Below are 25,454 nucleotides of genomic sequence, written 5' to 3'. Positions count from 1 at the left end.
AGGTTAGTTAAAACAGGTGTCTTTAGATAATAAATTTATTATTCATAAAAATTTTAAATTTTTTATTTAATAAATATATTAAAAAATTAATTTTTTTTATATTTTTAATAATTTTTTTTAATTTATAATCTCAACCTATATCTTAAGACACATAATAGATAAATCTTAAAATATAAATGAACTTTTAAATTTAACATATCGAGACATATATGATATATGCCTCCCGCTAATATATTTGGTAATTAATTAGATAGTTCTATTTTGGATTTGAAGAAATAGCATTTATGAAATGACATAGACAAATTTTGACTAACAAACTTTAATTGTTTAACTTTGACTAATAAATTTCAATTTTGTACAGTTAAATGATTAAATAATTATAAATCATCAAATAAAAATTAAAAAAAAGTTAACAGTTTAGTTACTAATTTAATGTATGAATAAACTGTTAATTTATTATTTTAAAAGATTATTTTTTTATAAAATATTCGTCGCAGAGGAGTGCGCAACGTGAAAAAAGACGAAAGCGTCACAGATGAGGAGAGGGAGATTATTTTTATTAGTGATTTAAGATGGTGTAAGATTTATTTTAAAATTTTAAATTCAAAATTTTGAATTCTAACTAATTTGATTTTTGGATGTCTATTTAAATTGTAATATATTAATAATTAAATATATTAAATTTAAAACAGAAATTTAAAATTGAAATTAAAATTTTAAATTTTAGTTTTATTTAGTTTATATTTTAAATGTGTATTTAATTTTAAAAAGACACTAAATCTATTTATAATTTTTAGATGTATTTGTTTTATTTTTTTTAATTATTGTAATAAAAATTGAATATTGTACCACTTTTAAAAGATATCTAGTTGAATTATTTTCTTAAAGATACTAATTTTAAAAAGTTGCACGAAATATAAAGAGACATTCAAATAATAGTGACTTTATATATAGATCAATTTTAATGAAATTTTTGTGTTTATTAAAAATAAGATATTTTTAATCCTTAAAATTTTAGTAATTTTTACTTTAAGTGACTTTTTTTTGGCAATTTACGTTTAATCGAGTGACAAAAATAAAAAATAATCTAGAAATTAATATTTTTTAACCTTTTAAATAATTTTTTAAATGTTTCAATAAAAAATTTGCTTAAATGCCATTCGTCACTTGTATAAAGAGTGGTACACTTTGACCTATTGTGGTTATAGAGCCATTTGTATAAATGAAGTTTTTGCTTTATTATTTTTAATTATTGTTATTTTTTTTAAGTTACGAATGAAATTTGAATCGATGATTTTTAGATAAATATAAAAAAAAATTATGTCATTTGAGTCGAGTATTTTTAATTCTTGTTATTATTATTATTATTATTTTCAATTCCAGCAATTCTAGAGACTAGAATGAATAACAATTCAATGTAATGTATTGACTAACCCAAAGTACCAAAATACAAATATTTATATGAGGGGGAGAAAAAGACAGGAAAGAAGCATAAGGAGTCACCGTCCAAATGTCCAAGTAGAAAGAACAATGGAGAGAGAATCATGGAGCATGGCGTGTCCAGCGCATTGACCATGCGATTACTGAGTAGTAGATGAGAAGATATGATTTACGAATACGATATGACAAACCATCTTCGACTTTGACGCTCTGCTCAACTGTGGGACCCAACCTTGCTGCGTCTGCCAACAAGGTTCTTCAACGGAAAAAATAAAGGCTGATTAATATTCAGAAGGAAAAAAAAAAAAACAATTAATCGAAGTTGAAATCAGCGCCTTCAAGGATCTGTTGTTGTAGGAGTTGGTTCTATACAGTCACTGCTGCTGGATTTGATTTGATTTGATGGAGGCAGCTGCTTCGGCGTTGAACAAGTCCGGTAGCGGAGGTTCGGAGCGGAGCAGCAGCGATGAGAAAGGGTTGTTCGAGTATTTCGGTTGGGTTTATCACCTTGGAGTTAATTCCATTGGTCACGAGTACTGTCACCTCCGATTCCTTTTCATTAGGGGCAAGAATGTCTTCATGTACAAGCGTGATCCTCACGATAACCCTGGCATTGTAATGCTCTTCTCTCTCTTTTCTGCTGCTTATGCTTTGTTTTCTTTTGTGTACTCTGTACTTCCTTGTTGAGACTTTGTAATCTTAGTCAATGCTGCTGCTCATTTTTGGATGGAGAAATTGAAACTCCCTGGTGTTTAATTATTCTGATTGTATATTGCAAAATGTTTAACAACTCTTGAAGCTTATGATTGATTTGTCTATTTAGCTAAAAGAAACTTGCAAGAGTCACTTGAAATAGATTACAACTAGGATCAGCACCGGCTTTTGGCATTAGAGGGTGTGGAACTTTCGTAGCGTGAATTTGTGAGTGAAATTCTAGAGTTGACTGGTGTGCTGGATTACAAGGATAAATGGAGCATGTTTGACTAGTTAACAGCATTAAGAATTTGAGCTTCTGTCATCAATTGCACATTTTCATGGGAACACCCAACTGACTAGGTGAACCATATGCTAGTAATTCGTAGACCACTTAACTACAATGAACCTACTCAGGTTCCCATGTCTTTTTGTTGATGTTGTTTAATCCTACCAGTTGAGCCAGCCCTTGTTGCTCCTCACATTTTTATGTGCTAATGAAATTTCGTTTTGTTTGATAGATTACAACGAATTAGTGATTTCAGTTAAACATGCATATAGGTTGGTTTCAATGATCTTTTATGAATTTTTATAGATTAGTATTTTCACACGCACCCAATTTCATTGCCTACTTTCCACCTTTCTTCAATTTTGTCCCCCATTTTTCGCCTGTTTCTTGATGTTGAAATTATTCTTTGTCCAGAAACCCATCAGGCAGGGAGTTGTTGGGCCCACACTAATGGTGGAGGAGCTAGGCCGTCGGAAGGTCAACAATGGGGTAAGTTCATATGCATTTGTTTGCTTAAGCTGATTTGACATTGGTTCTGAAGGAACATACTCTGTGAGGTTCATTTTACTACGATTTTATTATGTGGTTTTCATGGATATGAATTAGTACTTTGTAAATTTGGTAGAAGCTAAATACTTTTTGTTTTTTCCCCAGGATGTTTACGTTTTAAGGTTTTACAACAGATTAGATGAGGCCAAAAAGGGAGAAGTAAGTTGTAATTTTGAATTCTAGTAATTGTTGGTCCTACTTGCTATGGAACATATGTTTTAACAAGTATAGCAGCTTTTTGTAACACAATATTTTTTGGGGGCTAAGTTATACGATTTGGAGAAAACATGATTTAGTTGCTTTCATACTATTATATAAAAAAAGTAGACAGCACCCGTACCAAAGCTCTATGTATCATAAATTATTTCACCTATAACTGGTGTAAATTGCTTTACTCCCAGTTTTTTCAGGTGGACTGCTACTCAGCTAGTGTAATTTGTTAATATCCTGGAAAAAATAAGTGCCTGATCCATTGTAAATTTGTAATAAGCTTGATGTAGGCTTCAGGGATTCAAAACCCATTGGAATTTCATTAAGACAAAGAAGAAAATAAAGGAAAAAAGGAGAATAAGCGATCCTCCTCACAGTATAGAAATAAGATTATATAATGTATATCTTTTGTAGATTGCTTGTGCTACAGCTGGCGAAGCTCGGGGATGGATAGAAGCATTTGATCATGCCAAACAACAGGTATAAGAAAGAAACAAGATGGTTACAGTTTTAACACAAAGATTTCATTGACAACCCAAGTCTAATGGAGGCAGGAAATTATTTCTGTGGGAGGGTTTGTATAAGAGTTCCTCTTATGAGTTCCTCTTATGAACTTTTCAAACATATAAATTTTCCTTGCATATGAAGGTTTTGGGAGTGTCTGCCTTGCTAGTTAAAAGAATTTATATATCAAGCAATTATGTTGGTATTTACCATATTTTTCATGTGTTTTGAATTTACTGGAGATATGCCCTCTGCAGGCTGAGTATGAGCTGTCAAAAGGAGGCAGTGCTAGAGACAAACTAAACATGGAGGCCGAGTATGATTTTTCCTCACTTGAAATTCACTCTACTGATATTTGATAGAATTAACAGTTGTTGAATTTTCTATTCAGCAAGCTGTATTAATGATTAATAATGAATTTGTATCATAAATATTGGCATGGGATTCCTTTTGCTTCTTTGATCTTTCAATGTCTGACTTTTTCAGTTTTTGTTATAAAATATTGGAATTATGATGGTTATAAATACTTTCAAGTTTCAAGTCATTCAATTAGGCATACAGTTCAAGTTAACATATTCATGGTCATCAATTATGCTTAATGAAATATCTGCATATTGGGATCATTATTTGGTGGCATGTCTTAAAGGTTTCCTTGTATTGGATGATTTACCATAAAAACTGAGTTACTGATTATTTCCTGCTCTTTATGTTGTGAAGGATCAACCTTGAAGGACATCGGCCTAGAGTGAGGCGGTATGCCCGTGGATTGAGAAAGCTTATAAGAATTGGCCAAGGTAAAAAAGATGCACGGTTTTGTGAATAATATTCACGATGTGTGCTTCTGAATCACTAGCTACATAATTGAATTGATAAGTTTTGTATTGCATGGCATATTGCATGTTTTGAAGGTTATCATAGTGTAATAGGGCATCTATTTTTGTTTCTTATTTCAAAAAGAGAGACTTCTTTTTCAGTGTTGATATGCACCAGAAGTTTTGCAATTGTGAAAGTATGATTCAGAACTAATAGTGGTTGTATATTTTACTCGGAATCCATGTGCTTCTCTCTTTTCTCTTCATATACGGTCAAAATGACACTTGCTCTTTCATTCTGAAAGGCCCGGAGACATTGTTACGCCAATCATCGAAGTTGGCAGTTAGGCCAGATGCTTTTGAAGGAGATAGTGGAGATGCATTGGAAGCACACAAGTGGAAATGTGTTCTTACCACAGCTGGTACTTTTTCTTGTCCCTCAAACTTCTAGTAAGGCATACTTTGGCTGCTCTAATACTGATTTCTTCCTTCAGTGATCTATTAATATTGATCAAATTCTTTAATTGGAAGACATCCAGAAGCTGTAAGAAAGTTCTCATTTAAACAAGTATAAATTGTTGTTGTAATTAAAGGCCCTCTATAATCTATAATGGTAACACCAACTTTGGGGTTTGAGCGGAGGATGATTTGGATGCCAGGGTCCTCTGGATTACAATCCAGCAATTAATTCAATGAGTATATTAGTGAAATTTTGGAGGGACTATCCTGCGCTCCTGTAGCCTCTTACTGAAATTGTCGTTCATCTGGAATAGAAAAATAAAATCTTGTTGCATTAAGTTCTTATCAAAAGGTCAAAAGCTGTCATTAATTGCAAGGTAGCAACTTAATTTCCTTGAAGTGTTACGAAATTGCATCTACCATAAAGGCTTTTATTAATTATAGGTGTTTCATTTATTATAGGCATCATATGTCGAGTTGTTACACATCCCTTGAATCCTAAAGGTTATAACCAAATAAAACCATGACATCTTTGTGCTTTTGGTGCACGATTTGGTTGTTAGACTCGTAAATGATGACGCTTCTGCTTATGGTTATTCCTACTTGTATTTCTTGTTCATTTTAGTTATAAGAGAAAATATTATAGTTGAATCTATTGTTATTCCTCTTGATGCCTTTGGTTTGTGGTTTCAGGTATAAGAATCTTCGAGGATGTTTCTGATCGCAAGGTATGTAAAGCATTCATTTATTTGGGGAGGGGTGTAAATGCCCGTCAATGATAATTATCAACATATTTTTGGGAAACTAGGGAACCCTAGCTTTGCCTTCACGTTTGTATTCTAACAGGAGTTTCAAGTATAATACTTGTTGCTAATTCTTATAATATCAAATACTTGATTCTCAGCTGGGATCTGGCTGTTTCAAAAGAAACTACAGAACCCGGATTGTTAAGATTAGGAACAATATTATGAATGTTTTATTGTGAATCAAATAGATCTCTCATCTAAAGCCTGGTATTAATATACTTTTGATATTGCAAAAGGAACTTGCTCCGATTTAAGAATTAAGTCACGTGCAGTTGTTCCACGTCAAATATTGATTTCTTCTTTGTGATCTAGCATTTGGTTAGTCTTAGAAACTAAGCTCTTAATAACTTTTGATGTCATTACTTGACCAAATTGGGATGCCCTTGATTTCTTCTGGTAATAGAATTGTCAACGATAATCTAGTACTCTGTTTTCTCCTTACTATGAACTATGAAGCTTAAGATTGGTGTGAAAAAATTTTCAAGTTCGGGTGACCCTTTATAGTTGTAACAGAGTTATCATCACATTTTAACAAAGTAATTTTTACCTTTTTATTCTTTTAGCCATTGGCAATAGGGTACATTTCACGCATATTGATGTCCCTTATATGTAAAAAATTCAATGGATTTTGTGTTCCAGGCTGTAAATAGTATTATATTGGCAATAACAGCCTTGACCATGTCTCTTTGTAACCTGAAAATTTCCCTTTCATAACAATGAGCCATCTGACATCCCTTTCTTAGTTGTGTAAATGTACAAGTTGTTTGAACGTGCTTTTTATGTAGCTTTGGTAATCTGATTATTTCTTCTTTTATTTTTTATTATTTTCTTGCTTTCACATTTAAACCAATTGAAATTTCATGTGTTAATTCACTTTTGGTAGGACAGAAAAATAAATCTGATTCCTTTTGTTTGACATTCATTTTGTTCTTTGCAGAATGGTAAGGGTGTTCTTGCAAAGTCCGTTGGTGTTATTGATGCAACTGCTGATACAGTTTTTGAGGTGATTTTGAACACTGACCAACGGCAAAGATATGAGTAAGTTGCCTATAGAATGTGTGGAGAGTCTTGACAACATGTTGGCAAATTAGTCTCCCTTGTAATTTTTGTTTTCTGCAGGTGGGATATTTTGATGTGTGACTTGGAGCTGGTGGAATCTTATGATGGACACTACGATGTTGTTTATGGGACATATGATCCTAAGTATCTATCCCGGTAATCATTTAGTGTTAATCTTTTTAAATTTCAAACATTGAAATTTCTGTTTCTAGATCCCCCAACCCCCCTCCCTCCCTTCTTTTTTTAGGGTCTTGCTAACATGTGTCCTAAGAACACTTTTGAAAGCACCACAAAAGAAAATGTTTTACCAAAAGTTATTGAAAAGATAACTTCTTTACATTTCCAATGAATTGAATACATTAAAAACTTAAAAAGGTTTTTATTACTCTACTATTAACTTGTGCTTTTAAGGCACAACATAATCAAATCTTTGTTTTATTTTTATTTTTTTAAATATTCTTACTAATCTGTTTAACTTTTTATATTCCTCCTTTAAAATAAAAGTTCTTATCACTGCCTAATTTGATTTCCTGGTGACTGATACTTCAATTTTGTTAGATTCCTTAAATTCTAGAAACTTCATATCATAATTTGCTAACTTTATTTATTTATTTGTCAATCTATGCTGCAGTTCACTTTGATGAATTCATGTGCTAACTAACATTGCATTTCTTCCTTATTAATCTTTTTCAATCAGTGAACAGAAAGCAAGTTATAATAAAATTATTTTAACTTAGTCATGTTTTACTTAAAATCTGCATTCATGATTGCTCAGGTGGCATTCAAAGCAGGATTTTGTCTTCTCTAGGCAATGGTTTCGTGGTCAAGATGGAGCATATAGTAAGAATACGGATATTGTGATCATGTGCTTAAGCTCTTTTTGTGCTCAAGAGTCAAGAGTTAATTTATTTACTTTTGTTGTTAGTTTTAAATTTTGATGTTATCATGTCTTTTCACTTGCCTGAGGAATTTTCGAGAGACTAAGACTTTTACAAGATATGTATTAAAATGCATCAATGCTCCAGAAATGTTATTTCTTATTTTATGCTTTCATGAATCATGATGACTAATTTTATGTAAACATGTTACAGTTACTTAGCACAGAGGTTTTGTATTACTATGGTGGTTGTAATCTTGATTAACATTGAGCATCAGCGGTGATTCTTGCATTTTTTTGGAAACCATGTTTTTTTGACTTACCTGGACAATATATGCTGAAGTCTTCAATGTATTTAATTCATGCAGCTATTTTACAATTTCCGGCGATACATAAGAAAAAGCCTCAAAGATCTGGATATCGACGTGCAAAAATTAATCGTAAGATAGAAACTGCATACTTGTTCCTTTCTGAATAGTTTATCTTGCTTATGGTAGAAACTCTCTTAATCTTCTGCTACTGTCAGAACTTTATGGGAATCCTCTGACAAGGGGGAAGAAAGAGTATAGTAGAAAATATACCTCTGACTTCTGTACTTTTTAGGTCCCTGATCATTGTTCTTCAATGTGTTGTATTATGAATGCAGCATCTGCATGGGAAATTAGAAATTTGAACACACCTATGGGATTGAATAGCCCAAGATGTCTCGTTACCCATACTTTGGAGGTTGACTCTAGTTCCTGGCATCAATGGAAGAAAAGCCAGTGCTCAAAATTTGAGAGGACTGTTCCTTATGCATTATTATCCCAAGTGGCAGGTAAAATATTCAAATTATTGTTAACATCTAATATCTCTGGTACAACAATGGCACTAAGATTTGAATCAATAGTTATGATCTTTTACAAACTACCAAAACCTCTCATCACCAGTCCACTCTTTATGGCTCCCTACTGCTTGGATTGTCTAGAATCACTATGACTAAGAATCCAATTATCATAATTAGTGGTCCAAACTAATCATTTAGCTTTGTTGCTCACTCTTTCAGGAAAACAATTTAGAAAGTTACATGCTATGAGCTATTAGCATGCTTTGTATAATTCAACAAATTGTTTGTGAATAATCTTCTGGATGCATTTATATTGTTCTTAATTATTATTGATTTAGGTCTAAAGGAATATATCACTGCCAATCCAATACTACATCAAGAATATGCCACCACAATTGTACATCCCAAAAGCTCTGATGGTTCCATTTCCAGTGGTGAATATGAGGATGAAGTGCAAGATGAGTTTTATGATGCAATTGCTGCTGAATCATCATCGTCAGATGAAGAAAGTGATGATGATGATGATAAAAATTATGAAAAGGTTTCCTACTTTAGTTGATTATACCTTTCAACTGTAGAAGTAGTATGCAGCAGCAATAAGTCCTGTTTGTATGCGATTGATTAGTAATAGAACAGAAAGTATTTTTTTTAGCTTTTACATATTTTGACACTGTATTCAATTTGTCAGGGGCCAAGAGTCAAACTAAAGAATGTATCATGGGCCATCACAACCTTAGCTTTGAAGCGAACTGCAGGTCAGCTTTTCGTTTGTTTTTTTGTTATTTGCTAGGTCCTTTTTGTAGGCAATTTGGCATAAGCAACTAGTTAACCTTTATGCAAACTCTAAATTTTCAATTTTCTTCTCTGCATTCAGAAGTTCATTCTTATGTAATTGCTTATGGCATGCAGCTCCTGTTCTGAGTGAAGAATTGGATCCCCATGTTACACCTGTCACTATTAATCCAAGTGATTTGCATGGTTCTTTACACGAAGGAAAGGATGACAATGACACAAATTGTTGGACTTCTCCTAGTGGAAAAGGATTTATGATCAGGGGAAAGAACTATCTTAAAGATAATTCTAAGGTGAGTTAACCATTTAAGTTGGTTGGTTACAGCGGGAAAGGATACTTTCGTATGTCTACATGGATGATAAGTAATGCTGTTATGGTGTACATGTGCTTCATTGTCCTTAAGCTTTCTACCTATAGATGTCCTTTCAGTGGAGGGGCATCCGGGCATGCATATTGATCATGTAAACTCTAATCAATTATGTGAATTCAAATATATCTTTCAACTTAAGAACTATACATATTTTAAAATATATCTTTATCTGCTTGTGCATAGTTTTGTTGTATATTTTTTGGTTTTGGCTGAATATTATGGACATGGAAATTTATGACGCAGGTAGTTGGAGGAGATCCGCTTTTGAGGCTCATAGCAGTTGATTGGTTCACAGTCGAACAATCTGTAGACAAAATTGCTCTGCATCCTAGATGTCTGGTTCAGGTAAAACGAAGTTTTTATTAAGTAGAGATGGAGAAGAGATGTTTGATTTGTTTGGGCATGTTGATAAATCTTTCTGCTAAGATACTAAACTATCAATTAACTTGTTCTCATATGTTCCTCCTTTTGAATTGCAGTCGGAAGCTGGGAAAAAGCTTCCATTTATCCTTGTCATTAATCTTCAGGTATGGATATTATTTTTTTCCTTTTTTATTGCAAAGTGAAAAATCCATTTAATGCAGAAGTGTTCAAGAGTGTTAAAAAAAGCCATTATTAGGTACCATGAAACTATATGCCTATTGTGAATCTCCCACATCCCCAGCTATACGTACCATGAAAGTATCTATAGTTGATAATCCATAATTTTAAGCCAATGTCATTGAATGCAGAATTGATTAACTTTAAAAGTATGGTGTTTATAGTGGAATATGTTTGATGCCTTCACTGGCTTTCCTGTTGAATAACTCAGGAAGCATTAATGTAGTGCTTGATTTTTTCTGAAATGGTGTTCGATTGGAATCATAAATTTGTGTATGCTTATAAATCAGTTTCTCAAGAAGATTTTTTTTGCTTTCATCGACATCAGGTTCCTGCTAAACCGAACTATAGTCTGGTTCTATATTTTGCGGCTGATAGACCTGTAAATAAAGATTCTTTATTGGCTAAGTTTGTAAATGGAAGTGATGCATTTCGGGACTCAAGATTCAAACTTATTCCAAGCATAGTTGAGGTGCGTGGTTCACTGTAAAATGTTATATACCCTGTTTGATGCTTGGTAGTGTTGAGCAGCTAGCTGTTTTCAATGGATGCAGGGATATTGGATGGTTAAGAGAGCCGTTGGAACAAAAGCTTGCTTGTTAGGGAAAGCTGTGACATGTAAATACTTTAGACAAGATAATTTTTTGGAGGTAAGGCCAGCCTTAGCATTTTCTCCTCTATGACCACTGGACTTAGATGATGATTTGATGATCATTAATTTGGCTGTGGCATTGGCATGTCAAGTTAAGAAGTGAAAATTAGTTTTATGTTGGTTCTCAAAATTATGGAGAAATGTTGAGTTAAACATTCTGCTTTATTCATATGTTCATATGTTTACTGTGTGGTCACTGTTATAATTGTTTTGTCTTGTGTGCCCATGAAGTTCTTATGCTATTTTACGTAGAAAACATTGTTACACACTCTTATCTCAAGAAGAGAGACACACAATTCAACATTCTTGTTGAAATTGATCTCTGGCATTGATGTAATTTTGCTTCCATTTTCATATTTTGCCTAGTCACTTCCAAAAGTAATTTTCTGTATCATGCAGATTGATGTGGACATTGGATCGTCCTCTGTGGCTAGGGGTGTCATCGGCCTTGTTCTGGGATATGTTACTAACATTGTTGTTGACCTAGCAATTTTGATTGAGGTTGGTTGTGCCTTTATTTTTTATTTTAAAATTTTATCCTAAATTCGTAACATAACTTCGAAGAAAGAATAAAGGAAGTTGAATACTATTAATTCGTAATATAATATCTAATAATTAATTGCCATCCATCTAAATATAAAACTATATTCGTAATATATTATCCTTGTGATAGAAATAAGCAGAAAATTGAGATTTTATGTTAAATCGAAAGAGTATATTAAACTTGTAAAACATAAAATTATCCAACTTAGTAAAAATTTTACATTCAAAATCATGATATTGAAAGATTTTAAGAGTTAATTTAAGATTTTAGCTATTATCAAATAGATAACACTTGCAATAATATCATTTTATTTATCAATTGATTTGCAGGCGAAGGAGGAGGAGGAGTTGCCAGAGTATATTCTTGGAACTGTTAGATTAAATCGTTTGAAACCTGAAACTGCAGTACCATTGGAGGTTTAAGGCCTTGGAGTAGATATATAATAGTTTGAATGAATTGTGGAGATACTTTAGTCTCTTTTATTATTATTTTTTCTCCTCTCTGTCACTACGCTAGCTAAAGTGTGAAATTTTATTTTATTTTATTTTTTTGAATTAAAAGATAATTCATTAAGGAGCTGATACAACTCATACAAGTCTGAATATACATTCAATTATAGGACAAGAATGAAAAGCTATTGTTTGTTCTAATATATGCAATATGCATGACTTTGTTTGGTTCTAGCAGGAATGAAAGCAAGAACAGAAATTAGCCAGAGACTTAGTTTTAAAAAACTAATATACATTTCCATTTAAATTTTTGTTTCTCAAATTCTCGATCTTAGACTAATCAGAAAGTTAATAGAATATTATACATATTTTCTATCATCATTCTATTAATAAATTATTATGTATAACATTAACAGACCATATTTTAAATGGTATTTTACTCTTTCTTTACTAATGACCTTGGATAAGTATATGTTACAAATATTGTTATTAACCCAGCCATTTACATGGAAGAAATAGTTTCAGCTTTGTTTAGAATTATTTTGACACCGTACTAAATCGAATATTCTCAATACGATTTATTTTGATTTGTTCTCTATCCTAGTAAGTCAAATGTAATTGCTTCGATTTATATTTATGTTACAAACATTATTATTGACTTAGCAATTTTGATTCAGGTTGGTTGTGTTTTTATTTTTTATTTTATTTTTAAATTTGTTCTAAATTCGTAATATATGGAGACAAAGTATCACTTAAAAAAAAGTACAAAAAAAATTAAATACTATTAATATGTAATATAATATTTGATAATTAATTATCATCTATCTAAATATAAAACTATTGATAACATATTATCCTTGTAATTGAAATAAGCATAACTTAAAATTTTATATAAAATCGAAAAAGTGCATTAAACTTGTAAACACACAAAATTATCTAAGTTAGTAAAAATTTTATATTTAAGATTAGGATATTGAAAAATTTTAAAGGTTAATTTAAAATTTTAACTATTATCAAATAGATCATGCTTGCAATAAATTGCAAGAATTTCATTTTATTTATCAATTGAAATCTAAATTTGCCATACCATTAGATGTTTAAGGTCTTGAAGTAGATATATAGTAATTTGAGTGAATTGTTTTAAGATACTTTAGTTTATTTTATTATTTTTTTTTCTGTCATTATGTTAAAGTTTAAAATTTTATTTTATTTGTTCTTTTATTTAAAAAGCTGATACATACTCAGAAGTCTATAAATTCAATTAAAAATAAAAATAATTATTGTTTATTCTGAATTCTCATACGTTACTTTATTTATAAAAAAGTTATTGTTTATTCTGAACCTAATACTGATACATATTCTAAACTCAAAAATCTATAAATTCAATTAAAGGACAAAAATAAAAATTTACTGATTATTCTAAACTCAGATATTTTTATTTATAAAACAACTATTAACAGTATTAGGATAAGTCATAACAAAAATATTTTACATATTTTATATCATCATTATATTAATAAATTATATATTATATTAACAAAAATATTTTTTGAATGGTATTTTACTTTTTTTTTATTTATTACCGGTTGATAAGTCATAACAAATAAATACACATCTTTTAACTAGTATTTTATTTATTTTATATATAATATTACACGACAAACTAATATTAATTTTTCTTGTTGAAAGAAAAAAAATGAATACTCGAAAAATCATTTTTCAGAGTAATATGTTTTACATTGGTTAACCGTTGGAATAAAATTTTCTACGGAATTAGAATTCTATTTCATGTTTTGATATAAAAAAATATCATTGATTTCAATTCTAATGAGATTTTAATTCTCATGTTAAGGTTATATAAGACTAAAATAAGTCTAATTTTTAATTTTATTTAATTTGTTTTTCTTTGTATTTTATTTTGTGCAACTGTTAAAGTACCCACACTTTATCAAAGTAAAAAAAAAGGAATTTCTTAAAAAAAATTGGAGTAAAAATAGGGAAAAAAAATGGCGAAGTACGAAATGTGAAGACAAACAATTGAGAAAGAAAAAACGCAATAACGACTATGAGAGTTCACAATGAGTGAACGATGATCCAAGAAAGAATTGAAGAGCAAACAAGCATTATTTAAGTGTCTTCTTGCCATAGGTAACATGAAATTTTTTTATTTTTGTTTTAAAAATATGTAACTTTTACTATTATTTAATCGTAGCTAATTGAACAGATTTAATATATTAAAAAGTATACTTTAAATAATATCTATATCCTTTTAAGAGAAAAACTGCCATAACTAATGAACAAAATTTTATATATACAAATTGGATACATTATTTTTGCATAAGTATAACATTTCAAGAAAAAAGACGCAATACTAAAACAATTCATTATTTATATTGATAAACAAAAACAATATAAAATATCAATTTAGTTCTAAACTTCTTTATAATAGCAAATAAGGTTTACTCTAACATCTTCTAAAATACATGGAGTGGAGAGGTGAACGCATTCAGGCTTTAACTCACCGTTTTTCTTCCTTTTTTGTTTTTAAGTAGTCATGGTGGTGTTGATAGTGGACTAGTGACAAATTGTCAATTTTTAGTTACACGCAATCGGATTGGTTCTATCGGACGGCGGACATGGTGAAAGAGTATAGCAGATGGAGGACGGAAAGAGACTAATTGTGGGAGAGAAAACAGGGTTGGAGAGGAAAAAGAGTGAGCAGGCATAGGTTATAATAGATGAATAATAAAATAATAATTTATAAAATAGATGGTAGATAGATTTAATAATTAAATAATATATAAAAGATTAAGTTGTAGTTAAAAATAAATATTAAATAAAGACTATTTAACAATTATTAAAAAAATTAAAAAAATGTTTTGTTACTTGACCATTTAATGGTCCAAATATTGTAGGACCGTAGAATCATGTGCCATAAAAGTCAATAGATCCAATCAAAAGACAAAAATAAAAATAACTCTGATACGGTTACTTTGTTTATAAAAAGTTATTGTTTATTCTGAATCTAAACCTAATACTAAACTTAGAAGTCTATATATGTAAGCAAAGGACAAAAATAAAGAGCTATTGTTTATTCTGAACTCTGGTACGGTTATTTTGTTTATAAAAAGTAATTGTTTATTCTAAACTTGATACTGATATATACTCTAAACTTTCAGGGGTCAAATTTATAAAAATTTATTGATTATTCTAAACTCCAATACGTTACTTTATTTATAAAATAACTATTATTTATTTTGAACATGATAGAAGTCTATAAATCTAATTAAAGGACAAAGACAAACAAATTATTGTTTATTCTGAATTCTAATGCGATTACTTTGTTTATAAAAAGTTATTGTAGATAAATGAAGAAAAAGAGAAGATATTGTGGTAAGTGGCAACTACATTTTTGAGAAGTGGAAAAAGAGACCAATACGTGTTCTACCCAACAATTTGGCTTTTCATTAAAATATGAGGGCAAGGGAATGAGACTGAGAGCGAAGGAGAGAGAGAAAGAGGGGGTGGGAAAACACCGGGCGGGATAGGTCTAGGCAGTTATAGCAACCGAGTAAGGATCCAAGGGTTTGGAATCGAGAAGAGTTTCTCCGTTTGGAACAGGAATCTTTTACTGTTTTTGTGGACAAATTATCGGGGGATATCTTGAAACAAGAATTATTTGAGTTGTTCTCTTGGACGGGAAGAATCAATGACATATACCTTTCAATGAAGATAAGAAATGGATTTGTTTATCTATTTGCGTTCATAAGGTATATGACGAAAGGAGGGGCTTTGAAGACAATTTCAGATATGAATCACATGCGATTAAGAGGGAATGAGATCTTTGTGGAGGAGGCTAAGTACAAGAGGGATAATTCTACGGGGAAGAATGCGATGGTTGTCGGAGGTCCGAGGAGCAATACGGGTGCTGGGGTGGCTAATTGTGGGAAAGGTCTTGTTCAGAATGGGGTTATTAGAACAACAGAGGCGTGCAGATGAAGAGGTGGGTGATTGTAGGAGAAATACTGATCAGACCAGGGATAACTTGGAAGGAAAGTTTTCTATGGACAATGCGAAGGGTACTCACGGAGACGGTGGGACAAAGGAAGTAGAAGTCTCAGTGGCGCAGGATAACTTGCCTTGGCTACAGAGGAGTATTATTGGGAGTACAACAAAAGCTATCGATTTTCATCTGTTGAACGACACAGCTCGTACGAATTGGCCTCACGTAGTCAACGTCTGTGACATGGGGCCATATAAAGCCTTGCTGATCTTTGATAGCGTTCGTAGTGCAGAAGCGGCACTGGCCTCTGATATGGATAGCCTCTTGCGTTTCTTTTATAGCTTATGTTGATGGGATGAGCATGTGCGATGTGGCAGGAGAATAGTGTGGCTTGCGTGCTTCGGAGTTCCGCTACAGGTTTGGTCGGAAGATACGTTCCGTAAGATTAGTGGCCAGTGGGGTGAGGTGGTGATCTGTGATGATGTTACAAAATCATCAATATTGTTTCGTGCTGGACGTGTGCTGATTGATATGAATAGGTTTGAGGTCATCCAGGAACGGGTCCGCATGTCGATAGGATCGAAGGGATTCGATGTGTTTGTTACAGAGGTGGGAAGCGAGGTGCCTGGCTTAGCGGGTCATGTGGTGAAGGATGTTCTCGACGAAAATCGTGGTCTCATCATGGGAGCTGATTACGGAACCGAGGACAATTTCAGTGACGGTAGTGGTTGTCGAAGTCACATGCAGCGACTGGGAGGGGATGCAGAGCCGGAGTTGTTGGCCCCAGCGGCGAGGGAGGAAGTATAGCAGAAAGGTAGAGTTGTAATTTGTTCTAAAGACTTGAATGAGTGGACTAACGATTTTTTGGAATCTAAAATGGCAAGAGCAAAGATTAAGGAATTTAATTCCAAGGAGAAAAAGGATGATTGCGAGATCCCCAGCTGATAGGGCGGAGGCTAATTCGGAAAGGACGCTATCTTCGGACTATGTTAAAAATTGTATGGTCGCAGAAGATGATATTACCAGTAAAGTTAGGAGTGGTTTGGGTGCCAAGAAGCCCAATAACAATCTCATTAGCGTTGGAGCCTTTTTTGTTACCAAAGACTAAGGAAGTGTGGTTGGGCTTGCAACACAAAGGCCCACACGCTACTTCTCATTCTGGATCGAGGGTGGAGCGGGTTAGTAACACAATGGAGCTACTGAGGTATACGGATCGACCTAAGGGCTGTGCGGGTGGGGTTCCCTGCTTCGAGGATCGTTTCCATATTCACGGCCGCGAAGATGCTACCGTCGCGGGGAGGGTTTGGCCTTGCCGCGGGAGCTGTACGGCAAGAAAACATCTAGTTCCTTATGACTTGGTTGGTTATAGATTGAAGGCTCCCACAATGGCGGACGGTGATGGAGGGAGGGCGAGCCATGAGGCGGTTCAGTTGACGAAGTCTGTAGTGGGTGCTTCGGGGAGACCTGCGTCGCTGGATAAGACAAGCTCTGTTTCGGATAGGGGATTCGAGAGTGTTGAGGGGGGCTATGATCTGAATGATGAAGAGGGATGGGGAAACAACTCTGGCAGCATGCATGTGGCGAGTATGCTGCGGGTAAGTGGAGGTTAGGTGATGGGCTAGGCTGGAGGGGGACCTGATCCAAAGCTTGGTTGTAATGGTGACATTGTTACAAGGCATGAGGAAGAACAGTGTTGTGATGCAATCGAGTATGGAATGAGGCTGAGTAAGGAAGGTGAAGACGCAAGCTGCAAACATGGTTGCCAAGGAAACATGTGCTCATCGAAGGGTAAGGCAAACGAAGTCCAGGTGAAGTTGAGCTACAAGGAACCATGGAAGTGCTAGAGCTTGGTAATGCTAACGCTGGTTCTGAGGATTTGGGGAAAGCTAGTGGTGATGGTGGAAGTGAAGCTGAAACTGATAGGTCAGAAAATAAATGCGAAAAGGAAATGCAAGAAAATAGAGAGGCTTGGGAGCTCACAGTGGAATCTGGAGCAATGCAGTACGATGAGGAAGGCGACATTATGGCGATACTTCAAGCACAGAATGAGGCGATAGCATAGAAGAAAAAACGAGCTAAGCAAAAGGAGAAGGCTAGAAGAAGTCCAAAAAATTGAAAAATGTGTGTATAAATGTGGTACAATGATTTGTAGCTCTTGGAATGTTAGGGGGTTGGTAGGGGTTGGAAAATTGAGTATGATAAAGAAATTTAGGAGAAAATTTAAACTGAACATGCTAGGTTTGAAAGAGACAAAGAAGGCGAATTTGACCAATTTTGATGTAGTACAACTTTGGGGAAATGATGCAGTTAGATGGGAGTTTGTAGGGGCGGAAGATGTGTCAGGTGGCTTGCTATTGATGTGGGATGAAACAATGTTTAAGATGAACAACTATTATAAATGAGTTAGATGCTTATGTGTGGACGAGGTGCTGTTAAAAAATAATTTTTGTTGTGCTTTCTGTCTAGTATATGAGGGATATGCAAGGGAAGAAAAGCTTGTTGTGTGGGAAAAATTGAGCTTTTTATCTGAGTTATGTCAAGTACTGTTTTGTTATATGGGGACTTTAATGAGGTTACTCAAGTGAAAGAGTGAAAAAGAGCAACTACTTTGACGGTGTCTGCATCAGAGTTTAAATTGTGGATTCAAGATATGGAATTAATGGACCTAATACTAACTGATCGTACGTTCACATGGTTCAGGGGCCAGTCATGCAGTCGCATTGACAGGGTTCTAGTTAGCTTGGAGTGGTTAGAAGAATTTCCTAAAACAAGGCTGAGAGGAAGGCCTAGAAGGATGTCAGACCATTGTCCACTGTTTGTGGATGCCACAAGGGTGAGAGGGGGTTTGAGACCTTTTTAAAGTATGAATTTATGGTTTACTCACGAGAATTTCTTGAGGATGGTGAAGGATGAATGAAGGGGCTTAGGTGATGTACAGTTCATGGACAAGTTGAAGGCTTTGACAGTTTCGCTAGACAGAAGGCATAGGGAAAATTTTGGAAACATGCATATAAGGACTACACAGTTTGAGGAAGAGATAAAGAAAGTAGATGACATGGAGAGAAACAAAATGTATGATGGGACCATGGAAGCAAGAATAAAGGCGCTTGTGAGCTCCTATAAGCATTGGTATGTTAGAAAGGAGCTACATTGGAAGCAGATGTCACGATCCAGGCATGCAAAGGAGATGGACAAGAACACTCGATATTTTCACAATTTAGCTTCAACTCGAAGGAGGAACAATCAGATTGATGCCTTAATGATTAATGGAAGGTTAGTAAGGAATCAAGTCAGGATCAAGGTTGCAATACTAGATTTCTATAAGGACTTGTACCATCAGGAGACGTCGCCTAATATAGGGTTTAGGGATGGGCTGGTAGAGCAGTTAAGTGAGGAAGAGGCAGCAGAGTTAGAGTTGATGCCATATTTTGAAGAAATAAATGAAGCAGTGTGGGATTGTGAGTCAACGAAGGCACTAGGCAACGATGGGTATAATATGAATTTTATTAAAAAATGTTGGGCAGAAGTTGGAAGGGAGTTCACTGAAGCAGTGATGGATTTTTTCCAGTCAGCTATGTTACCTAGGGACTCGAACGTCACTTGGGTGGCGTTAGCACCGAAGTTCGTTGGAGCCAAAGAAATAAAAGATTTTCGGCCGATTAGTATGGTGGGTTGTGTGTACAAGATGATATCTAAGGTATTGGTTTGGAGGATGAGGAAGGTTACTTATGCCAGATTTAGTAGGGGAGACTCAGAGTGCTTTTGTGCAGGGCAGGAAAATCCATGAAAGGGCCCTCATCGCTTGTGAAACTGTGCAGTGGCTGAAGTCGAGAAAAAAGAGCTCAGCGATTATTAAACTGGATTTTCAAAAGACTTATGATAGGGTTAAGTGAAATTTTGTCGATATTGTGCTGCACAAGATGAGATTTGGCCTTAGATGGAGTGACTTGATCAAGGAGTGTATGTGCTCTGCATCTATGTCGGTTCTTATCAATGGGACCCCCCTAAGCCCTTCAAAATGGAAAGGGGTTTACGACAAGGGGACCCACTATCTCCCTTTCTGTTTGTGTTAGTCATTGATGTTCTTCATAGAATGATTGGGGAGGCGGTGAGGAATGGACGTATCTTTCCGCTTTTGGTTGGGTAGGATCACATTGAGCTGTCACACTTGCAGTCTGCGGATGATACTATCCTGTTCTGTCCTACTCAGGAGGAGACTATCAGGAACTAAAAACAGTTGTTGTGATGCTTTGAGATGATGTCTGGGTTGAGTATTAATTTTGAGAAGTCCAGCTTTATTCCAATTAATTGTGACCGGCGATGGACACGGAGGATGTGTCATTTGTTGGGTTGTAAGGAGGCATCATTGCCAGTCAGATACCTGGGCATTTCTCTGGGAGCAAATTCGAGGCTTGTGAAGACATGAAAATCTATGATTGACAAGGTGGAAGAAAAACTTAGTCTGTGGAAAGCAAAGATGCTCAATAAGGCGGGTAAGCTAGTTCTTATTAAGTTTGTTCTTAATAGTCTGCCTATTTACTACCTCATTTTGTACAAGATGTCAAAGACAGTGGCAGAAAAGTTGATCTCCCTATAAAGATTCTTGTGGAGTAAAGAGGATGGGAGAAACGGGGTGCCTCTAGTGAAATGGCAACTAGTGATGGCTCCAAAAGAGGCAGATGGCTTGGGAGTTGGTGATGCAGTAAATCAGAATACAGCTTTACTCTTTAAGTAGTGGTGGAGATTTTTGAAGGAGGACTGCCCCTTATGGAAGAAATTTGTTTGCTCATGTAATAACATGAATCCTTCTGAGATGCTGAGTGGTTAGCCTATACCTACTAGAGGGGGTCCCTAGAAGAATATCTGTTAGTTACAAATCAGTGAGCCACATGTGAGAGCGAAGATTATCGGAGGCTTATCAATGGAGGTAGGGAATGGCAAAACAATCTGCTTCTGGGAGGATAGCTGGTTACCTAGTAAAGCATTGAAAGATGTGTTTCCAAGACTTTTTTTTGTCTCAAACCTTAAAGGATCTGTAAGAGGGGATTGTAGATTTTTGGATGGGTTACAGTGGATTTGGAGTTTCCAATGGAGAAGAGAGTTATTCCAATGGGAGTTAGAGCTAGTAAACCAACTTCATGAGAGTTTACAATCAGCTAAACTAACAAATGAGAGAGAGGATAGAATGGTCTGAAAATTTGATAGATTAAGTATTTTTCTTCTAGCTCCTTTGTGCAGGAGTTGCAAGCAGAAGTTCTTCTAGAAAAAATCACAATCTATAGTTTCACTAGTGCTATTTAAAGAGGCTTCGTATCACTAAGAATTGAGCTATTTTCTTGGTTGGCAGGGTCAATACTAAGGATAGACTGTGTAGATTAGGTGTTATTGATCAGAATGATAATTTGTGTGTGTTATATTGTAAGTCTGTAGAGTCTGCTTTTTATTTGTTTATTGATTGTGAGATCACTTGGCAGGTGTGGTGTGCTTGACTTTTCGCTCTTGGGAGATTGTGGACAATGCCAGGTTCACTAAAGCAACACTTTGAAAGTTGGACAAATATTTCAGCAAGAAAGGATGAGAGGAAGTGGTGGTTCATTGGATTCTTTGCTATTATTTGGACAATTTGGCTTGAAAGGAATGCCCGAATCTTCAAAAATCAAGCCTCAAGTGTGGTGAAAATTATGAACAGGTCCTTTAATTTTTCTGATGAATGGTTTGGTGGTGAACCATTTGGTTGTTGATGACAATGCCGAAGATGGCTAGGGATTGATATAAACTTTGAGTTGTCAGCTGTTGTTTGCTGGTTATTGTTTAATTTAATGCTCCAACTTGTTGTGTTGAGCTCTCTTTACTTCGAAAAAAAGTTATTGTTTATTCTGAACCTAATACATACTCTAAACTTAGAAGTCTATAGATCTAATCAAAGGACAAAAATAAAAAGGCATTATTTATTCTGAACTTTGATTATAAAAAGTTATTGTTTATTCTGAACCTGATACTGATATGTACTCTGAATTCGAAAGTCTATAGATCCAATAAAAGGACAAAAATAAAAATTCATTAATTATTCTAAATTCTGGTATGTTACTTCATTTATAAAACAACTATTGTTTATTCTGAACCTGATAAAAGTTTATAGATCCAATTGAAGGATAAAAATAAAAAATTATTATTTATTCTTAACTCTAATATGGTTAATTTATTCATAAAAAGTTATTATTTATTCTAAACCTGATATGTATGAAGTCTATAGATCTAATCAAATGACAAAAATAAAAAGTTATTATTTATTTTGAACTCTGATACGATTACTTTGTTTATAAAAAAGTTATTGTTTATTTTGATCATATTCTGAATTATTCTCTGATCCTAATTTCACCTGCTGATCAATGACCATTTGCTATCCATAAATCTAAGTCTGAGTTCTGGTCAATTTGGGTTATTGTGTCCCAATTACACTTCATTTCAACAGGTAAGAGCCCACGTATGGAGAGTTTCTTTAAGCACAGTGGTATCTGGTATGTCTTTTTCAGGTTCTATTCAATCTAATATCACCTGGAAAAAAAAGTATAATTCTAATTTTGAGGTTAGGTTTGTTGATTCCAATTCCACCTGCTGATTAATGACTGTCTTCTGTCAATAAATCTAAGTCTGAATTCTAGTCAGTTTGGGTGACTATGCCCTCGTCTCAATAGGTAAGGACCCACGTGTGAAAAGTTTCTTGAAGCACAGTGGTATCCAGTATGTCTTCTTTTAGATTCTATCCAATCCAATATCACCTGAAAAAAAAAGTATAATTCTAATTTTGAGGTTAAGTTTGCTGATCCCAATTCTACCTGCTAATCAATGTCTGTGTGTTGTCCATAAATCTAAATCTGAATTCTGGTCAGTTTGGGTGACTGCCCCAATTACTCTTCATCTCAACAGGTAAGGGTCCACGTGTGGAGAGTTTCTTTAAACACAGTGGTATCTAGTATGTCTTCTTTTAGGTTCTATCCAATCTAATATCACTTGAAAAAAAAAAGTATAATTCTAATTTTGAGGTTAGGTTTGCTGATCCCAATGCCACCTGCTGATCAATAACTGTCTACTGCCCATAAATCTAAGTCTGAGTTCTAGTCAGTTTAGGTAACTGTGCCCCAATTACACTTCATCTCAACAGGTAAGGACCCACATGTGGAGAGTTTCTTTAAACATGGTGGTATCCAGTATATCTTTTTTCAAATTCTATCCAATCTAATATCACCTGAAAAAAAAAAAGTATATTTCTAATTTTGAGGTTAAGTTTGCTGATCCCAATTCCACCGGATGATCAATGACTATCTGTTGTCCATAAATCCAAGTCTGAATTCTAGTCAGTTTAGGTGACTGTGCCCCAATTACACTTCATCTCAACAAGTAAGGTCCCACGTGTACAGAATTTTGTTAAGCACAGTGGTATCCAGTATGTCTTCTTTTGGATTCTATCCCATCCAATATCACCTGAAAAAAGTATAATTCTAATTTTGAGGTTAGGTTTGTTAATCCCAATTTCACATGCTGATCAATGACTGCCTGTTGTCCATAAATTTAAGTTTGAGTTCTGATCAGTTTGGTTAACTGTGTCCCAATTACACTTTATTTCAACAGGTAAGGGCCCACATGTGGAGAGTTTCTTTAAGCACAAAGGTATCCAGTATGTCTTGTTTCAGGTTCTATCCAATCCAATATCACTTGAAAAAAAAGTCTAATTCTAACTTTGAGGTTAGGTTTGCTGATCCTAATTCCACCTGCTGATCAATGACTGTCTACTATCCATAAATTTTAAGTCTGAATTTTGGTCAGTTTGGGTGACTGTGCCCCAATTACACTTCATCTCAGCAGGTAAGAAAACACGTGTGGAGAGTTTCTTAAGTACAGTGGTATCCAATATGTCTTCTTTCAGGTTCTATCCAATCCAATATCACCTAAAAAAAAAGTATAATTCTAATTTTGAGGTTAGATTTGCTAATCCCAATTTCACCTGCTGATCAATGACTGTTTGCTGTCCATAAATCTAAGTCTGAGTTCTGGTCAATTTGGGTGACTGTACTCCAATTATACTTCATCTCAACACGTAAGGGCCCACGTGTGGAGAGTTTCTTTAAGCATAGTGGTATTCAATATGTTTTCTTTTAGGTTCTATCCAATCTACGTGTGGGTAACTGTACCCCAATAGATGGGAATTTTGAATGAGTCCGCTAGCTATCTTCCTAAAAAAGAAACACTCCGCCTTACTTTATTCTTTACTGCTGAATTTTGACTTTGTTTAGAAAAAATTATTGCTTACTCTAAACTCTGATTTGTTTATAAAAAATATTGTTTATTCTAAATTTTGATTGGTTACTTTGTTTACTTTTAGCCAAAAAAAAAAAATTAGTCAATGAGCTAATTTTAAAAAATTAATGTATATTTTTATTTTAGTTTTTATTTCTGAAATTTTTTATTTTAGATTAATTAAAAATTTACTAAAATATTATACACATTTTATATCATCATTATATTAATAAATTATATATTATATTAACAAAAAATATTTTTTGAATGACCGGTTAATAAATCATAACACATAAAATAAAAAGTTATTGTTTAATCTGAATTTGATACGTTACTTTATTTATAAAAAGTAAGTGTTTATTCTGAACCTGTTACTGATATATGAATTTGGATCCTCTAAATTTTGAATTTTTACTTTAGAAAAAAAAAGTATAATCTCTCACCTTTGAATAATTACTCTCACATATTTTCTCTTTGTCCTACCTATAAAATAAATAATAAGAAATTACACTTTACTCTCTGAAGTGAAATTCAAACTTATACTCTGAACTCAAAGAAGTCAAACTTATAAAAATTTATTGATTATTTTGAATTCTGATATGTTACTTTTTTTTTTTAAAATAACTCTTGTTTATTCTAAACCTAATAGAAGTCTATTGATCTAATCAAAGGACAAAAACAAAAAAATTATTATTTATTCTGAATTCTGATACGGTTATTTTGTTTATAAAAAATTATTATTTATTCTGAACCTAATACGTACTCTGAACTCAGAAGTCTATAGATCTAATCTAAGAACAAAAATAAAAAGTTATGATTTATTCTGAATTTTGATTATAAAAAGTTATTATTTATTCTGAATCTAATACTGATACATAATCTAAACTCAAAAGTCTATAGATCAAATCAAAAAATAAAAATAAAAATTTATTAATTATTTTAAACTTTGATATGTAACTATTATTTATTCTGAACCTAATAGAAGTCTATAAATTCAATTAAAGGACAAAAATAAAAATAAAAATTCTATAGTATAAAAAGAAGATTATTTCCACACCTGTATGTCTTTGTTGTCAACACTATTATAAGACAAGTGTCTAAAGAAAAAAAATATTATTGAAGACATTTTTTGTAATTTGAAGTTTCTATACAAATTATGTTAAGGCCCACAACACATAATGAATAGATATTTTGACCAATTAATTTTGTTTATTATGACTAATT

At 33.5% G+C, this 25,454-nt stretch overlaps 2 protein-coding genes across 2 annotated transcripts; both read left to right on the top strand.

Annotated features, from left to right (window-relative positions):
• Positions 1-1,482: 1,482 nt before the first annotated feature.
• Positions 1,483-12,135, top strand: LOC130968567 (protein ENHANCED DISEASE RESISTANCE 2). Its single transcript, XM_057893917.1, has 22 exons — positions 1,483-2,055; positions 2,837-2,911; positions 3,077-3,130; positions 3,596-3,661; positions 3,943-4,001; positions 4,403-4,479; positions 4,803-4,919; positions 5,650-5,684; positions 6,700-6,800; positions 6,882-6,977; positions 7,597-7,661; positions 8,067-8,138; positions 8,345-8,515; positions 8,863-9,065; positions 9,213-9,279; positions 9,434-9,609; positions 9,931-10,032; positions 10,167-10,214; positions 10,616-10,759; positions 10,842-10,937; positions 11,339-11,440; positions 11,813-12,135. Exons 1-22 carry the CDS (start codon positions 1,843-1,845, stop codon positions 11,903-11,905), a joined length of 2,232 nt encoding a protein of 743 aa, XP_057749900.1. The 5' UTR covers positions 1,483-1,842; the 3' UTR covers positions 11,906-12,135.
• Positions 12,136-18,166: 6,031 nt separating this feature from the next.
• LOC130932631 (uncharacterized) lies at positions 18,167-19,722 on the top strand. Its single transcript, XM_057861992.1, has 3 exons — positions 18,167-18,309; positions 18,636-18,768; positions 18,874-19,722. Exons 1-3 carry the CDS (start codon positions 18,167-18,169, stop codon positions 19,720-19,722), a joined length of 1,125 nt encoding a protein of 374 aa, XP_057717975.1.
• The last annotated feature ends 5,732 nt before the right edge of the window (positions 19,723-25,454 follow it).

Source organism: Arachis stenosperma, chromosome 1 (assembly GCF_014773155.1).
Source record: "Arachis stenosperma cultivar V10309 chromosome 1, arast.V10309.gnm1.PFL2, whole genome shotgun sequence".
In the NCBI taxonomy this organism is placed as follows: Eukaryota; Viridiplantae; Streptophyta; class Magnoliopsida; order Fabales; family Fabaceae; genus Arachis; species Arachis stenosperma.
The sequence above is the reverse complement of the archived record's forward strand: the minus strand, read 5'-3'. Positions and strand labels throughout refer to the sequence as shown.